Source organism: Lytechinus variegatus, chromosome 3, assembly GCF_018143015.1.
Source record: "Lytechinus variegatus isolate NC3 chromosome 3, Lvar_3.0, whole genome shotgun sequence".
NCBI classification, from domain to species: domain Eukaryota; kingdom Metazoa; phylum Echinodermata; class Echinoidea; order Temnopleuroida; family Toxopneustidae; genus Lytechinus; species Lytechinus variegatus.
The window spans coordinates 24,678,233-24,697,161 of NC_054742.1; the positions used below are offsets into that span (position 1 = coordinate 24,678,233).

At 34.9% G+C, this 18,929-nt stretch overlaps 1 protein-coding gene across 4 annotated transcripts in view; it reads left to right on the forward strand.

Moving 5' to 3' along the window:
* The first annotated feature begins 1,952 nt into the window (after nucleotides 1-1,952).
* LOC121410584 (bis(5'-adenosyl)-triphosphatase-like) overlaps nucleotides 1,953-18,929 on the forward strand; it is a 37,099-nt gene continuing 20,122 nt past the window's right edge. The window contains exons 1-5 of one of the 4 annotated variants that reach the window (XM_041602765.1): nucleotides 1,953-2,052; nucleotides 6,737-6,905; nucleotides 8,604-8,749; nucleotides 9,816-9,845; nucleotides 11,593-11,661. In XM_041602765.1, coding sequence (XP_041458699.1) covers nucleotides 6,800-6,905; nucleotides 8,604-8,749; nucleotides 9,816-9,845; nucleotides 11,593-11,661 — 351 coding nt within the window. In that variant the 5' untranslated portion in view covers nucleotides 1,953-2,052; nucleotides 6,737-6,799. Of the gene's footprint in view, nucleotides 2,053-2,154; nucleotides 2,310-3,094; nucleotides 3,116-3,283; nucleotides 3,319-6,736; nucleotides 6,906-8,603; nucleotides 8,750-9,815; nucleotides 9,846-11,592; nucleotides 11,662-18,929 lie in introns of those variants that run through there. The other 3 variants (XM_041602764.1, XM_041602767.1, XM_041602766.1) reach the window with 3 other exon arrangements.

Here is an 18,929-nt window from a genome sequence, read left to right on the forward strand (position 1 = left end):
AAAAAAAATAAGTACGATAAAAGAAAAATAAAATGACTCTGAAGAACAAGAAGAAATCGATATACATCTTTTATAGTGAACTTATTGATATAACTTGCACCAAGGCAAAAAAATATTATTTGTTGTTTTTACCCCCACAAAAAGAGGGTTGATTTCTTTACTATGAAAATTTGGGGAAAACAGCTAAAATTGCCAGTCGACAGTTTTGTTTGAAAAGATGTCCTTCATCTTAAAAACAGAATCAAGCAATTTAATTGGACAAGTGGAAAGTTGTTAATACAAATCAATGCAAAATTAGTAATGATATCGATATCATTTATCTCTCTTTTTTTGGTGGGGGTAAAAAAACTAAATTTTATTGGGAAATTATATCCATGATGATTTATATTTATTTTCAAGGAAGAAATGGTGATAGCTATGAAATATTATCAATGGATATGAAATAGAAAGCCAAAAATTGAATCTTATTAATTTGACGATAAATGTTGCACAGTTTATAGTTTATAATCATTATGTAAAATGCAACCTTGAACTTTAAAATCATAGCAATAAGAGACTGATCGCTTAGTGGCCTTTCTTTGAACATTTTCTAGTGCTTAATGTGTTTCTTTAAGTATGGACTCCATACTGCATGAGCATACTCCAAATGAGGTCTAATCAATGCTTTGTATAACAAATGTTCTCCTAATTAGATTCATTAGCCTATTGGCTTTATTTATCTTTGACTGAAAGTGCTGGTCAAAACCCACTAAGCTTTTTTGTCGACAACACTCCTAAATCTTTACTTGTTTCAACTCGTGATAAATTATTTGAGGCATTACCATGTGTCATTGTATTCATCATTCTTTTTACCTGATGTACATATAAGTATACAACTTTTGTCCGGGTGGAACTTTAACAGCCACTTGTCTGACCATGAAACAAGACGATCTAAGTCCGCTTGTAATAACTCAGCATCTTTGTCAGTTTTTACATGCTTGTATATCTTGGTGTCGTCCGCAAATAAATTATCGAAATCTGATCTGGTAGATCATTAATGTACATTACAAAAACCCATGAAAACAGGGGTCCGAGGCAGTGGCGTACCTAAGATTTTCCACAGGGGGGGGGGGGCAAAACCGTCCGCAAAAAAAATTGACAAGCAAAAAAAAATGAAATAAAGGTCTTCAATCACAAATAAAGGATTTTGTACCAGAAAAAAATTGACACCCCCCAAAAAAGCTCGTCATGGGGGGGGGCAATAAAGGTCTTCAAGCTCGTCAGGGGGGAGGCAAAAAAGGTCTTTCAAGCTCGTCAGGGGGGCAGGGATACGTCCTTTGCATGGGTTGTGCCCCCCCCCCCCTCCGTAGGTACGCTAGTGGTCCGAGGACACTCCCTTGCGGTATTCAGCCCAGTCGAACATCATTCACACAGTACGGTGCATGCTGTCGACCAACAAGAAATGATACATGTAAGACTTATTGGTCTGTAGTTTGAAGGGAGTTTACGATCACCCTGAATACGGCACAGTCGGCACTTTGCTTTTTTCCACACATTTGGTACTACGCCTGATGCAAGACCAAGAGAGTTTGAGTAAATAATAATACTCAGAGGTTTTGCAGAACAGGTGCTCCCCGGAGGGGGGCACTTCCATTGACGAGTGGATACCATGCGCGACCACGGGGTTTCAAAAAGCACCCTAAACACGTATTTTCCATATTCTGAAAATGCACCCCTTAACAAGTATTGGCATGTGAAACCCTACCCCAATTATTGAAAACATAACGATACTCTTTGCAAGTATTCCCTAAAATGAACCCCTAAACAAGTACAGAAGGAATAAATTCATCCTCAGCTTCATGATCGAAGCTCAGTGGTCTCAAAACATGAGACCACTGCTCATTTACATCATTCATTACAAAAGCCAAAAAGGCCCCACTTTTCATCCCGCTTTTCATACAGTGTGTGGCAAAAAAACTCTATCATGACAATATTGTCAAATACAAACAGGGAATGGAATGGAATAGGTGGCCGCGCTGAAGAGCAGCATAAGCGAGATCGAGTATAATTAAGGTATCTCTACTCCAAAGTTTTAGTATCAGATTCAACTCTAAAAAAAACATAGTAAGAATTCATGCATATTATAAATGTATAAAAACTACCGCCGTAATCAAACGTTGTAAAATGATACTAAGAATGAAATATATTAAAGAATTAGTTGTCTTTTACGTGAACGCGCCTAACATGGCAGCGCCCATAGTCTTTCAATTACACCTGTGGGATTGAGCTTCAGACAATGAGACATCGACATCAGGATCCGATGCGAACAGGTAATTTGGCCACTAACGTTAGATCTAATTGAGCTACCTTGACCATGTTGATTAACAAAGGAGTTTAATAAGTTAGGTCCACTTAGCTTAGCCTGGAGGCTTCAGCCCAGCCCCAGGGCCTTACCCGGCCCAGCCCACTCATTCAATGAACAAGGTTATAATATAACCTTGTTCTCAGTTATATCTCCATGTGTGACAAAATAAGGGTGGCAATGTTTGGCTTATTTTCTCTTTTTCTTTGGGGCAAATGCTTGATTTTTTTACACAGACAGTTTCCATTAGACCTTTTAATTCATACCACTTGGCTCTTATTTAAATTTGATTCTTTATATCATTTTTTCTTAATTAAAAATAGAGATCAAAAAATGAAAATTTTCTTGCCATATTACTTTCCACCAATAGAGGGCGTACACAAAAATATGCCCAAAATTCAAGTTTTTGAGTGCTCTGGTGAATACAAAAATTATTACCACATTACTAATGATAAATAAATTGAAATTATATGGAAATTAGTAATTTTGGTCACAAAAGTGATATTTTAATGATTTTTTAAAGTGTGTGCTCTATACAGCATTGGCATACCATACTAGTATCCAGACCATAGACCTACCTGTAGATTCTCTACAGGCCAGATGGTAGTAGTGAACAAGTGGCCCAGCCCCAGGGAACTCCCGTCCGCGTAGGCCGTAGCGGGCGGGAGCCCAGGAATGCAGATCGTACGTGCAATTTGGCATACTCACCTGAGCTGACAAGCACTTGTTCACTGCTACCACCCTGCCTGTGGGGAATCTACAGTTAGGACTATGGTATGCCAATGTTGGAAATAAAAAAAAACTCGAAAACTACCCCAGTCTCGATCGGCCATTTTGTTACGATTCATAACCATGATAACAAAAATGGCTGATCGAGACGGGGTAGAAGGAAAGAACTTTTCATTTTTTTGAAGTTCCAATTTGTGCCCAGATGTCAGGAAACTGCCACTCGTTAGACCTTCATCCATATAATCGTGGTAAGTGCTTGATTTCTGTTTTAACTATTTATTCGGAGAATTATTTTGACCATACTTCACGCTTGTAAGGTGAGTATGCCAAATTACACGTAAGGTCCTGGGCTCCCGCCCGCATAGCGGGCGGGATTCCCTTGGGTTACCCAGGAGAGGAAAAAGTAGGCCTATCTAGTGTACGGTGCGGAACGTAGGCTTCCTATCCAATGAAGCACTTGTTCACTGCAACCACCCTGCCTGTGGGGAATCTACAATACAGGCAGGGTATGGTATGCCAATGCTGTACAGAGCACACACTTTAAAACATCATTGAAATATCACTTTTGTGACCAAAATTCTTATTTCCATACAGTTGCAATTTATTTTTTATTAGTAACTTGGGTTTAAAGCACAAGTCCACCCCAACAAAAACTTGATTTGAATAAAAAGAGAAAAATTCAACAAGCGTAACACTGAAAATTTCATCAAAATCGGATGTAAAATAAGAAAGTTATGGCATTTTAAAGTTTCGCATAATTTCACAAAACATGTAATATGCACATCTCGGTCGGTATGCAAATGAGGAACTGATGACATCACTCACTCACTATTTCTTTTGTATTTTATTATATGAAATATGAAATTTTTCATTTTCTTGTCATTGTCGTGTGAAAAGAAGTTTCATTCCTCCCTGAACACGTGGATGTCAATTATTTTAACATTTTGTGCTTCAGGCAAGGAGTTCCTTATCGTCAAATTCGTAAAAATTGGAATATTGTATAATTCAAACAATAAAAAACAAAAGATATAGTGAGTGAGTGACATCATTAACTCTCTCATTTGGATGTAACTGGGTCGTTCATATAACTATTTTGTTAAAAATAAGCGAAACTTTGAAATGTCATAACTTTCTTATTTTACATCCGATTTTGATGAAATCTTTAGCATTTTGCTTGTCTGATTTTTCTCTATTGATTCAAATCAACACTTTTCTGAGGTGGACTTGACCTTTAATTTTGGTAGTCACCAGAGCGCTCTAAAACATGCATTTGACTTTGAGGCATATTTTTGTGTACGCCCTCTATTGGTGGAAAGTAATATGGCAAGAAAATTTTCAATTTTCAATCTCTATTTTTAATTAAGAGAAAATAATTTAAAGAATTAAATTTACATAACAGCCAAGTTATATGATGAATAGCTGTAATGAAAACTGATAGTGTTAGAAAATCAAGCATTTGTCCCATAGAAAAAGAGAAAATAAGCCAAACATTGCCACCCTTATTTTGCCACAGATGTAACTGAGTGAGAACAAGATTACCATATATCATATTCATAACCTTGTTCACAGAGATGCCAAGTTCAAAGACCAGCTACAGTTGTGTGAGATTTTCTGTGAATCTGAGTGAGATCACAGACATTGTGTACAATGTGTATGGGGATATGCTGTGATAGTTGCATGAGACAGATTTGAGGGGATGAACGAGTCCAAAATGCTTGAGTCTCACGCATAATGCGTGAGACCTGGTAGCTCTGTTCATTGAATGAGTGCTTCATTGCACTCATTCAATGAACAAGGTTATGATATAACCTTGTTCTCAGTTACATCTCCATGTGTGGCAAAATAAGCACCCCCCACTGAAATTGGAAATAACATGGAGAAGGTTCAGAATAATTTATCTAGCCCTAATAATATAGAACATGATGGGGGAGTGGAAATACATACCAAAATATGGCTTTTCTTCCATCTGATTTCGAGCAGGATCTAGTGTGTGTAATTTTCAGTAGTGCGTGTAATTTTCCGTAGACATCGGTTTATTTTATTTGAGCAGGATCTAGTGCGTGTAATTTTCCGTAGACATGGGTTTATTTTATTCAGTAAAGAGTCTGAGAGTCAAGACTAGTCGAACTATCAGCTTAACAACTGGGCGTTGTGGCGTGCGCCTGTAATCCAAGCTGTTGGGAAGTTACAAATTGATGCAGAGGTTCGAGCCCTGGTCACGTCTTTCGGATGGTGACGTTAAAGGTCGGTCCCAGACGTAAATAATCATATCTGATTGATACACGTCTGACAAAACTCAAATACACAAACACACATTATAATCGTTAAAATACCCTTTCCAGTATCTGCGCTTCTGGCTAGCATAGCGGGAAGAGGTCTTGACTGCAGATAAATCAAGGTGAGTTCGAGTCCCAACTTAGCCTTGAGGACTCTGTGAACATAATTTTTTATGATTATGATATTGTCATTTGATCACGTAGCCTTGAACTGCCTCCCATATAAGAGACACATGTGAACAAAGATGGATTTCCCTAGGAAATCCATCTTTGAAGAAAGAAATCACACAAATGTCATAATTTACCTTCATACGTGCCTATGAAGGTGCAAAAAGTATGTTAATAAAAGATTAAAAATGAGAGGTTTCTTACCAGACCGATCTCATGTAGATCCCTTGATCCATTAATTTCCAGCGCACATACAATAGGCTTGAACCGCTTCGTTATGACGTACATGTACGTAGCTCTGATAAGCAATGTTACAAAATGCTGTTTTGAAGAACAATTTATGGATAAAAATTATTATTTAACAAATAAAATTTAAAACTTTATTATAAAGATTATGAATAATTATTATTACAATAATGATTACTCAGTGAGTAAGGCGACAGACTGGAGATTCATCGTTCTGCAGCGAGGGGTTCGAATCCAAGTTCCAACTGGAAGAAAGAAGAAAAAGAGATCCTGCTGGAGTTCCAGGTTACATGGCCAAGGTCAAATTAGGCTCAACATACTTTGACAATGTTGGGGATATTTGTTGAATTGTCATCACAACTTTAATAAAAGTTTATGGATCTAGTTCATGAAACTTAAACATAAAAGCAACCATGTATCCATGAACATTCTGTGCGAGTTTCTGGTCACATGAAAAAGATCAAAGGTTAAAGGTCCATGAACTTTGGCCATTCTGGGGGTATTTGTTAAATTGCCATCATAACTTTGAAAGTGATCCATGCCATATTGCCTAGAAGCCCCACTCACCCTACTATTCCAAATATACTGTCTATCTCAATGTCACTGTCATAGCTACTTCAACGCAAGATGTGACAAGAGTTGAATTACTCACATTTTACTTGAGATTTTCTTCATGCTGGGTTGGGTTTGTTCTTCATGTAGCCTTTCTTCATCATGTTACTATCTTTCCATGACATCAGTTTCTTTTTGCTAGGATCCCTCCTGAGCCACAACTCTTGACATTGCTTCCAACCCTCATGTTATTAATCTGCAAGTACTTGAAATAAATTTATATACCATCCACCTTTATGTTCTTAATATCTTAAAAAATGCAGTGAAAAGAATGCCATGTATCATACTACTATTCAAGTAGTCCTAGCTGTCTTTCTACAGAAATTTGATGTACAGTGTTTTGTGTCTGTTTTTTTTCTTACAGGAATTATCATTTGAATTTCCATGTTGAATACCTATTGACATCTTGGTGAACTTAAGTTCTGTCATGGCTTCTTACACATTTGGTCAACATGTTATCAAGTCTTCAGTTGTCTTCTTCCGATCTCGACTCACCTTCGCCTTTGTTAATAGAAAGCCTGTGCTTCCTGGTCGTATCCTTTTCTTTATATGTTTTTGTCTCACCTGCATAGCAGAGTGAGACTATAGGCGCTTTTCCGACGGCAACGGCGGCATCGTCAACATTGAAATCTTAACCAAGGTTAAGTGTTTTTAAATGTCATCATTACTTTAATGTAAAGTATATAGACCTAGTTCATGAAACATGGACATAAGGTTAATCAAGTATTACTGAACATCCTGCCTTGAGTTTCAGGTCACATGACCAAGGTCAAAGATCATTTAGGGTCAATAAACTTAGACCATGTTGGGGAATCAGTATCGAAATCTTAACCAAGGTTAAGTTATTGAAATGTTGTCATAACTTTGAAAGCATGTGAACCTAGTTCATAAAACTTAGACGTAAAGGTAAAAGTGTATTACTGATTATCCTGCTTGAGTTTCAGGTCACATGATTAAGGTCAAAGGTCACTTAGGGTCACTTTAGCCATGATGACGTTATTTGAGGAATTATCATCATAACTTTACAAGTTTATGGATCTAGTTCATGAAACGTCGACATAAGAGCAGTCAAGTATCCTTGAACATCCTGTGCTAGTTTCAGGTCACACGACCAGGGTCAAAGGTCATTTAGAGTCAACAAATTTTTAGTAATGTTTGGGGTATTTGTGTAATTGGAATCATAGCTTTAAAAGTCTATGGATCTAGTTCATGAAACTTGGATATAAGAGCAGCAATGTATCCCTGAATACTCTTTGTAGGTTTCAAGAACATGGCCAAGATCAAAGGTCATTAAAGCTCAATAAATTCTGGCGGTGTAGGAGTATGTGTTGAATTGGCATCATATCTTAGGAAGTTTATGGATCTAGCTCATGAAACATCGAAATACGGGTAATCAAGTATGAATGATTTTTTTGAGCACGTTTTTTAAGTTACATGATCATGGTCAAACATCATTTTTAGTCAATGGACATAATATTTTATTATCATATTAGTGTTTTCTTCTGTGAATGATTATTCATTAGTTGTTTTCAAAGGAAGCACTGCTGCTATATCGAATTGCATAATGCAGGAGAGACTGCCAGAGGCATTCCACTTGTTTGTCAAATATATCCTGACATTTTTACCCTTTCTATGATTAAGAATTTTTTTCACCAAACAGAAAATTGTGCAGGATATGCAATTCAAACAAATTTCAGTAAAACAAATTACAATATTCATTCATTAAGGTATGTTTTCATTTCATATCATCCACACTGTTACATTTTCGATCAGAAGTTGGTATTTCTAGTAGCTTATAACATCTGTCAGTGTAAATCATTGATCCCCAGATATTGTAAAAATCACTTTGGAAAAAATGTTTTACATTGCCATCATGTTCAGAATTCCGTGTATCACCTGGTTGGACTCAAATCAACTCCTGAATTATTGTGTAAAGTTGATAATTTTTATTTTATTGTATAAAGAGGTGTTTAAGTGTTAATAAAGAAAGTTGTTGAATATTACATGTAGTATAGGTGTATCTAATCATTAGTACTTAAAACTATACATCAATCTTGAGTTCTGATTAGAACAACACATCTATTTTCCTTCCTATATTATTGTGTTGTTGTTTTTTGGCAGGTGAATGTTGAGTAGCGAAAAAGATGGTATTGTCATTTTCTTTCCAACTCTGGTATTAAATGTGATTTTATATGGAAGAAGATTTTCCCTAACCACTGTCTGCCATGCAGATGTTCTTGTGTCACCTGTGAGACCAGTAGAGAGGTTCCTTGATATGACTGGTGATGAGGTCGCTGACCTCTTCCAGACCACACAGACAGTGTCAAAGGTCATTCAGGATCAATACAAGGCATCCTCACTGTCAATAGCCATGCAGGTCAGTCCAAATCATTTACTTTTGTTCAATTTCTTTTTAATCTATATATGAAAACAATGAAACCAGTCATTTTAATTTCAATTGTGAAAACAAATGCAACTGGCCTGAGGAAAAAAAACAACAAGACAGTTTGATGAATAAACATATAGAATTCATATTTCATACTTTATGGATAGATAGGCCTATATGAATATAAATTGTTACCATTTTGTTCCTAAACCACATTTATTTTGTATGAATTTATATCCTTGTTTGCACTCTTTACTGTATATATTTTTGTAAAATTGATGAGAGACCATCTTGCTGAAGAGATAGACACACGTAGTGGATGTTTAGTAATGTCCATTGCCCTACTTATTCACTTCATTCATTAGAAATCATGAATAGAATTTCAAATGACATCATACAAATATGTTAATTTGTAAAAGCAAATGATTTGAAAATATGATAGTCACTTTCAGATTAATATTCATTCTTCAGCTTATTCTGATCATGAGCTTTAAAAAGGATTTTCCAGAGTAGGACAGATCATTACAAGTGAAATTGAAAGTAAATGAATAATATAACTGATATTTGTTATTTTTTTTTTAATTTGTTAATTGAAATTGGTAACCATAGTTACTTACTCCATTAGAATCTATAAAATTTGATCCTAACTCACAAATGAGATTTAAGCTAGGATTATAAAACCATGGACTATCCAGATTTCATCTACATAATTGTGATTATTTCAGCTTGTACAATGTGAAAATTCTAATGATCATGCTATAGGGAAAGGAAACTAATTGTATAGCTTGAATGAAGTGCAATTGTACAAAAAATCTGTATATTCCATGGTATTATACCCTCCTTGGCTAAACTTCTTTTGCGAGTTTGGACCTGTGCCAGAATTCAAGATACAATCCTTGGTTGAAATTGAAGGTTCTATGATTTCACGGTCAATATGTATTTACCTAAATCACGATTTTAGGTCAAGAAGGGAACACTTACAGCTCTACACATCTTAGGATGTACTATTATTCATGTGATAATGTCATAATATTGTAATGAATTCTTGTTTTTGAAGGATGGACCTGATGCTGGACAGTCGGTATGGGTAAGCGTTTATCTTCTTCCTTCAAGAAACTTGATTTTTAGAGTAATATTCATTGTTGTTAGAGGCATAGTAAGCACATCATATTTCAATATTGACTTCAATTGAGTGGCATATCAAATATATTGCATTCAGTCTGCATAAATTACAAGAAGGTGTAGGCTAGTGCAACTGAATTCAATATATCCAATATATCATGAATAAAACAACATCTACTGTTGTTATAAACGTACAGCAAAAAACAAAATGCAGTTAATCATGGAGTTAGAACTGAAATTTGAATAAAAATAACCAAAGATGAACACATTCCTAGAAGAAATATGACATCACCTGTTTGTAGGATTATTGACAAGGCTTGTGTAGTTTACATTGACGCACACCTTTTTTTCCTTCATGCACAGCTCAAATTCAGCAGAAATGTCAGAAACCTCCATCTGTTTAGGAACACAAAAACAGCCAAAAAAGCAGTATGTTAACAATATTAAATCGGTCAATTTCAGGGGCTCAAATACATGGTTCGTTAAAAATTCTTTCAGCTTCATCAGACATTGTTGTAGATGCTGGGGTTGCTGAAGCAGCATTACGAAATGTTAGGATAGGTTTATACATTCCTAGTGGAGAGAGAATACTGTCTTAAGTCTCTATCCATGTGGGAAGGTGTTCTATTCTGTACGAATGTAGATAGCCTCCCTTATCCATCTGGTAGACTTGTCAACAAGTATGAAACTTTCCTTCCCAGTAATGAAATGGTTTGTTTATTTGAAGATAAAATTAAAACTTAAAATTGCCCTTATCTTATTTATTAAATCTGATTAAAGGAAAAAAATGAATTTGATCACTTTAATTTCTTCTTCCAAGAAATGCTGTTTTTTCTGATTTTTAGCAACTTCATGTATTTTTCCAATTTTGTTATTTCTACTAATCCCTCTTGACTTTGTGTTATATTTGTAATCAATTACTTTAATCACATTATCTTCTTTAATAGGACAATTATTTCCCATGTAACATGCACTAGAAAATGCAAATGATTGATAACACAATTATCATTGTCGTGAGTAAGACGATCAGCACCTAAATTAATCACATCCACACTCAAATTAACCCCAGTTGTGTTCTGTAATTGTGACATATTGCTGGCATCAGTGTTATTTTTATCCTAACCTTGCACATCAGATGTTAAAAATCATTCAAATATTAGACACACTAAATGTATTTTTCTGGGTAGAATATATAATTCAAACGGTTTATAATAACTTACTTATACTGCAATGTGAGTCATTGGTAATATATTTAGGAATCTACTAAAACCGGTAGTATTTTAATAAATCATTATGAATGTTCTTGGATATTGTCCTACAAATTATCATTCCTCTGACAAACTACATGTAGTACCCTCAATTCTTTTACAATTTTTTTTCCAACAATTTTAATATTTATTTTATTCTTTTGAAATTTAGAAAAATAAATGAATATCTAGCTAGTGTTTAAACACATTTTGATACATCTCTCCTCATTCATTATTTGCATTTTGTAATTAATTTTGAGGGAAAAGCAACAATTCATTAAACTTCCTCCTTTGTAGTTTTAATTCACTAGCTATTCAGATTTTCTGATATAAAGCTAAACGACAAAGCAAATTATTAGGATTTTTTTCTTTGACAATATGCAGGCTGTACATGTAAGTGTGGTAGGATGACTAAAATGGTTTGATGCTCTATATCTTTTGATATTGTTTTCTTTTCCATTCAAGCATGTACATGTTCATATACTTCCAAGAAAACAGGGAGACTTTAAGAGGAATGATGACATTTATGATGAGGTATGTTGACTTCATTTGTTCTTACTGCAAGAAGATTTTTTTTCATTATCTTACCATTATTTCATTTGAGTTTCTTTCTTGGTTATTATCAGGATTCTTGATGAGTGATCTATTCATTCCTGTCCACAATAAGTGGTAAAGTTACCCAAACATGAGGTAAATTTACCTTATGTTTGGGTAAATTAACCACTTATTGATATTTATATCAACCTCAAGTAGAGACTGCCAAGCTATCTAACAGCATCTGGAACTCTTGGGACTGTACCAACTAGAAGAGGTTGCAATCACTTTACACAGCAGTTGTGTTGTATGATCAGCGTTTGGTGTCTTGAAAGACACCTTAAGGATGTGATTGTGTGTCTTGTCTCAGTCTTGAATGCTAATGTCTTCGTCTCAGTCTCAAAGGGACAGCCTTGTGTGTCAGAGTCTGAGACATCAGCAAGTACATGGAAAGGTGCGCATTTTTGAAGAATTAAGCTAACTGCTTTTACTGCAGTATGTCAGTGTTGGGTGTAATGAGACATGTCTTGAGAAAGTGATTTTGTGTCTTGTGTCTCTTCTTGCTATCAACTGTCTCAGCCTCTGTCTCTTGGGAACTGTTGTCTTGGTCTCTTTTTTTTTTGTCTTTGACTTTCTCTCACCAAAGTGACCAAACACTTTGTAACATGCATCAAAGCAGCATGTCACTGATCAAATAGACTTTCAAATTCATAGATACATATTACTTTTAAAATGACCCCAGAGCAATTATTATGGTGATTGGTGAACACATTGAAACTGATTGACACTAGATGAATTTACTCTCGAAATTATCAATGGCACACAAGCCCTCTGTAAAGAGAGATGAAAGGTTTTTCTTGCCTGCACAGCAGAAGTGAGATTTAGGCACTGCTTTTCAACGTCAGCGTAGTCAACATTAAAATCTTAACCAATTTAGATTTTTTTAAAAATATCTTCTAACTTTGAGAGGATATGGATCTGATTCATGAAAGTTGGACATAAGGATAATCGAGGGTCACTGATCATCTTGCGTGATTTTCAGGTCCCACAAATAAAAGGTTTCCAAGGTTATTTAGTGTAAACAAGCTGACCATTTTGCAGTATCAACATTGCAATCTGAACCAAGGTTAATTTTTCATAATCTGAAAGCATACAGATCTATTTCATAAAACTTGGACCTAATTGGTATCACTGATCATCTTGTACGAGTTTCAGGTCACATTATCAAGGTAACAATCATTTAGGATCAACAAAATTATTGTTTTATTATCAAGTTGACGTTTTTATTTTTAAACTGTTCATTTTTGTAGTTTTTAAATGTCAGCACTGCTGCTATATTAAATAGCAAATTGCAGACAAGACTGCCAGAGGCGCCCCACATAATTTAAGTCTTAAAGGGGAATCCACTCTAATGTAAAAAAAAAAGTAAGAGGAAGATATATTGATGCAGGATTGGTTAAAATTTGTTAAGATGTAATAGAGTTATTAATTTTAAAGTTTTAATTCTGTGACCTTCCAAATCCTTTGCCAGATTTCCTTGAAATTGTCTATGATCCTCTAATATTTCTGCTTTTACTCAACCTGATCTTGGTACAAAGTTCTCCTTGAACATTTCCTCCATAATTTTTAATTTCATATATCAATAAACACCGTAAAATCATTTTCATTCAGAAATAAAGATCACTTTCATGAACTATGATATTCCAGGAACCACATTAAAGCAAGGTTGATTTCATTATTAATTTAACATGGTTAAATCATATTGATGCCATCTGCAATAAGATATCTAAGGACATAGGCATAATGTACAAATAGCATAATTTTCCACCAAATATTTTAAAGATGCTGTATTATGCTATCATTTCACCATTTTTTTTAATTATGGCATTCTTGCCTGGGGAAGTGCTGCGAATATTTATTTAGACAGATTACATAAACTTCAAAAACGTGCAGTCAGAATTATTTTTCATTCACTTAAAATTTTAAATATTTATGATATGTACAAGTATGAAATGGGACTTTTTATGTATCTATGTTCTAAAGGACTTCTACCTTCTTTTTTATTGAACTGTTTTAAATTAAATTATAATATTCATGAATACCCTCCTAGAAATGCTGCAAACTTCCACTTTCCTAAAATAAGAACTTGCCTTTCTCATAAATCTATTTTCTTTCATGGCCCACTACTTTGGAATTCTTTGCCAGTTAATTTGAAGACATCTTGTTCATTTAATATTTTCAAACGTAGCTTCAGAAACTTTTTATTTGATAATTAAACCTGTTCGTAACATTTTTTTTAAGTAATCTAAATTTTACCATTTGTGTATCGATGCCTTTGTATTGTCTCCTAATTGTTTTTTGTTTTTTAATTTTGATATTGTTAATAATTATTATTCTTTTTAAAGTAAGTTAGGTCGGCCGTTTTATAAGGATATTCTTTTCCATTTTGGCTGCTTCCCTTTCAATGCTTTTTTGTATTACTTTTATGTCTTTGATGCAGAGAGCAAAATAAACTTGAATTAATTATAAAGTTAGGCTGTGTTAGTATTAATACCTCACTCAGTTATCTCATCTGAAGCAGCAATTTTGGCCTCCTGGATGTTCTTGATTTATGAAAGGCTCATATTACTAGGTAACCACCCTCTCACATCCCTGCTTTTACACAGGAATCCTGTCATCAGTATGATCAGTATAATTTTAATGTGCAAAATTTACTATAATATTGTTTTGCATTGTGTATTTTTGTTATAATCAATAAAGAATAAGCTGAAATCAAAATGCTGCATTTTCTTATCATTTTGATCATTAAATTATAGACATTAAAGGGGAATCCAGCCTTGGCCTTAAAACAGTTGTGTTGGGAAGGAGAAAAATAAATCAAACAGAATGGTGAAAGTTTGAAAGAAATCGGCCAAGCAGTAAGAAAGTTATAGCTACTTTAAAATTGAAATCACTAATACTATGTAGATTCCAAATTGGCAACTGGGTAATTAAATTATGACAAGGGGCAAGGACAACTTTCCCATAGGCCATGTACTTTATTATCAGGGATTTGTGGTTTTCTCCTAAGTACCCATTCCCCTGGGCAGTAATCTAAATATAACCCAGGTAGTATATTGTTTTATGTCCTCATGAAAGAAAAATATAATTTGAAATAAAACTTTTGGGAAAAATTACATTTTAGCCATAACATGTATTGGAGTCCATGGAAGAGTAGTCCTTGCCTTACATCACTATAACATCACATATGCGGCCAATTTGAAGTCTCCATGGGTAAAGTGATCACCAATATTTACAACTTTTAAAAATTCATAACTTTCTTGTTGTTTGTCCAATATTATTCAAACCTTCACCTATCAACTTGTCTGATTTTTCTTTTTCTTATAAAAACAAGTTTTTATTTGGGTTGGATTCCCCTTTAAAGAACTATGCTCAATGTTTGATATTAATATTTTCATTTTATAAATTGATTCATTTATTCAATATTATTATTTTTTTTAATTTTATTTCATTCATTCATTTATTATTATTAATATTTTTTTTGGGGGGAGGGAGTTGTACACACAAAAAAACAAGTATGACTCTTTAATTAAAAATAATTCTTTAAAATAGTAGTGGTTACCAGGGACACCAGGGACTTGTCTCCCTCTCACGTCCCTGGTAAAAGCAAACTTGCATGAGAAGAATAAGTGAACCCAAATAAAATGAGAAAAGTTGTTGATTAGCAAACACATTCCTAATACTGTGCATTACATTATTTCCATGTAATTATGAATATTTTCTGGAAGTTAATTCTTGAGTTGATTTTCATTCTGGTTTCAATTTGTGACTTACTTCATTTTCAGATTTATGATATTTCAAAAAATTTTCTCAGATTAGATGTACTAATTATTTCCATCTTCTTTTATCCTTTTGATTGTTGATGGGAAAATCAGCTGTACAATGGGGTATAGTTTTAGTATTTCATATTTAGCTGGGAAGGCAGATGTAATATTTTCTTTAAAAAATGATATTTTGTGATAACCTTCCATTAAAAAATGGAAGTAATCCATGAAAGAAAAGTGAATTATTACACATGGCAGTTAATTGGAAGGTAATTGTGTTTTAATGTGAAATAACTTTTTACTTGTCTTGGAACAGAGGTTTCCCTATAATTTTTTCATGAGATTTATTCCTAGCATGTTTCCTGTAATAGCAATTATTGTTGGGTGTATTTTAGCAATGACCTTTTAGATGCAAGGGTGTGGTGCAATGAGCTTGTCTCAATGCACCAGCATGCAGTCTTTCTCATTTTTATTCCTTCCCTCTTCACTTTTCATGTTCAGGTTTTTTTTTAAAGATGTGTGAGTGGTGTAAGACAGGGGAAGAAAAGGATGGATTTGAAGGGAGAGGGAGGAGGAATGAGAAGAGAAGAGAGTTTGAGAGGAAGAAATATTGAGAGGAGAAGAAATAGATAGTGAAGGAGGAATAAGAGAAAGAAGAAAAGAGAAATGGAAAGAAAAGGAAATGTTTATAAAAATTGTGAGGTGAATACAGATTTGTAAATGATATTGCTTTAGTGTCGTGCTTTAGCTATATGATTATATCTCTCAATTGCATTTGCTAACACTTAGAAACAAAATAGAATGCCTTGCCTTAACTACTCCTAATCTCTGATAGAAGATGAGTAACTCTGATTAATCCATGTATTATCATCAAGGTGTGTCTTCTTCTTGACCACTTTTAAGTATAGGCAGTAAACAAAAGTATGACCTAGTACTTTATGGTTGATTTGCAATATTGAGAAATTAAAACTTATATCAGTAGGAAAAAATACATGTTTTTAGCTCACCAGGCCCGAAGGGCCAAATGAGCTTATGCCGTGGCGTGGCATCCATCGTCTGTCATCCGTCCACAATTTCAAAATGCTACTTCGCCATTTCAAGTCCGATTTCAATTCTGTTTGCTTTATATGATAGCACTAGATAGGGGAATCAAAACCTCTACACAGAATTTTGAAATTCATTAAATATGCTAATTTATGCACATTTTTCAAAATTCACAAAAATGCTTCTTCTTTATTTATTGACTGATTTTGAATTTTTTGCTTCCATCTGGTAGAGCTTCATGAGGTTCACCAAACTTCTATACAGAATTTTGAAATTTTGACTAGAACAATTTTTATGCTAATTTATGCGAAATTTATTTATGCATATTTTTAAAAATTCACAAAATGTTTTTTCTTCTTTATTAGTTGATCAATTTCAATTTTGTTTGCTTTATATGATAGCTTGAGGTGGTGATACAAAATTTCAACACAGAATTTTGAAATTCATTAAATATGCTAATTTATTCATATATTTTAAAAACTCACAAATTACTTATTTATTTTTGGATTGATTTTGATTGTTTTTGTTCCATCTGAGAGCTTGCAGACTCCTACATATGAATTTATTTAGATAGATGCATACATGCTGGAGTCTGCTTTTGATGTAAGACAGTCTGCTGTTAATGTAAAACAAGTACATTTTGATGATGAATTATACATGTATGTATTATCAAGGATTCTCAATAAACGGCATGTGCGCGCAACAAGCCTTGCGAAGTAGCTCATGCTAGCCATTAGGAAAATATATGAACAAATAATAAATATATTTCTGATTTGGTGTTGGTTTCTTATATATGTTGTTTTCACTCATACGTCATACCAGTTTTAGGGCCAAATATGTGAAAGCTTTTTTTTTTTGAACCATACCAGGGGCCCTGTAGCCCGGGAGGGGGGGGGCACTCGACCAAAAAAGTGGTTGGGGTGTGCCGCGGGCGAGACAAAAATGGGGGCCTTGGAGCGGGCTTATTGTAAAAAGGAGGGTCCTCAGAACGGGCTTTGGAACTACAAATGTTTGTGAAAACGGGGGTCCTTGGAACGGATCACCAGCGTGTGAGTGCGTATGCATCCCTATGGAACGGGCATGCGTGTATGATGCAGCTAGCCGCCGGGTGCGCTCGCGCAGAGGCGATGGTCGGACAGCGCTCTGCGGCCGCTTTTCACCAAAATTGCAGCTCATTGTAGCAGATTAATGCGACCGGAACGGTGTAACGAAAAATATGCCAAGCTTTGGAGCGGATTTCTTTCTTCTTTTTTCTCGATAAGAAGAAAATGCTATGCCTTGGAGCGGCTTTCTTTGTTCTTTTTCTCAATAAGACAAAAATGCTATGCCTTGGAACAGAAATTTGAGTGTAAAAATGGGGGTCCCCTCCGCGGCACATACCCACTATGCATTATATACTGAGTGCCCCCCCCCCCCCCCCCCCCCGGGCCCTTAGCAGGTCCCTGGACCCCACATCATTTACTCTTTTTTTGCCATTTCTAATAACAGATATGGTGCTTCAACAAAACTTATTTATAATTCCTAGTATAAATGATGAAGCTTTGAAGCCCAAGGAGATTTATGAGATTATGACTACATGTACCAATCCCAAGTCAAATAATCATTGACTGACAAGGCTATGACAAGAGATGGCAGTATTTAACGGACTTATTGCTGTTTATGGTTTCACAGGCCTAATTCATTTCCCATTAACTTTTGTGTGTGTTAAAGTGGCACTTAAAAAAAAGTTCATAAAAAATAAGGAGGATATTCGAGGGTTGAATGTTTATTACCAGTAGACAGGATATATGTCTGAAATTCCATATCTGACCAGAAAAGGGTACCTCGACCAGCTCATTTAAAAAATAAATCAGTATTTATGAAGACTACACCTGACAGGATCAAATTCATCACTTGCGAGAGTAAAATGGCCCCTAATTCAGGGTGCTACATAAGCATTTGCGCGATTGCCCGAGGCAAGTAAAAGTTAGAGTCAGGCAAGTGTTTTGAAGTAAAGACCAAATTTACTTGCCTGAATTGGGCAAGCAAAATTCTCACAGTAGAATGACCAAAATTAGGGTAGATGATATATTGACCCTAATTTTGGTAATGGCAGGCAAGATAAAATCACTTTGGAAAAAGAAATGCAATAACAAGATAGATCATTTCATGTCGTGTGGTCCAGTGGTTAGAGCATTGGACTCATAATCGCAAGGTTGTGAGTTCGAATCCCAACTCTGCCATTGTCTCCACTTTCATAAAAAGTCCCGAGAGTGATATCTGTCGTCTCTAACGTCAGCCACTGTGACTGATTAACCTAGACGTAAAATGTTTTATAGGTAATTGGTTATATACCAGCTTGGTGTTTACCAGCAAAATGCTGTCCTGCTGAGTTCCTACGGGAGTTAACACAAACACACA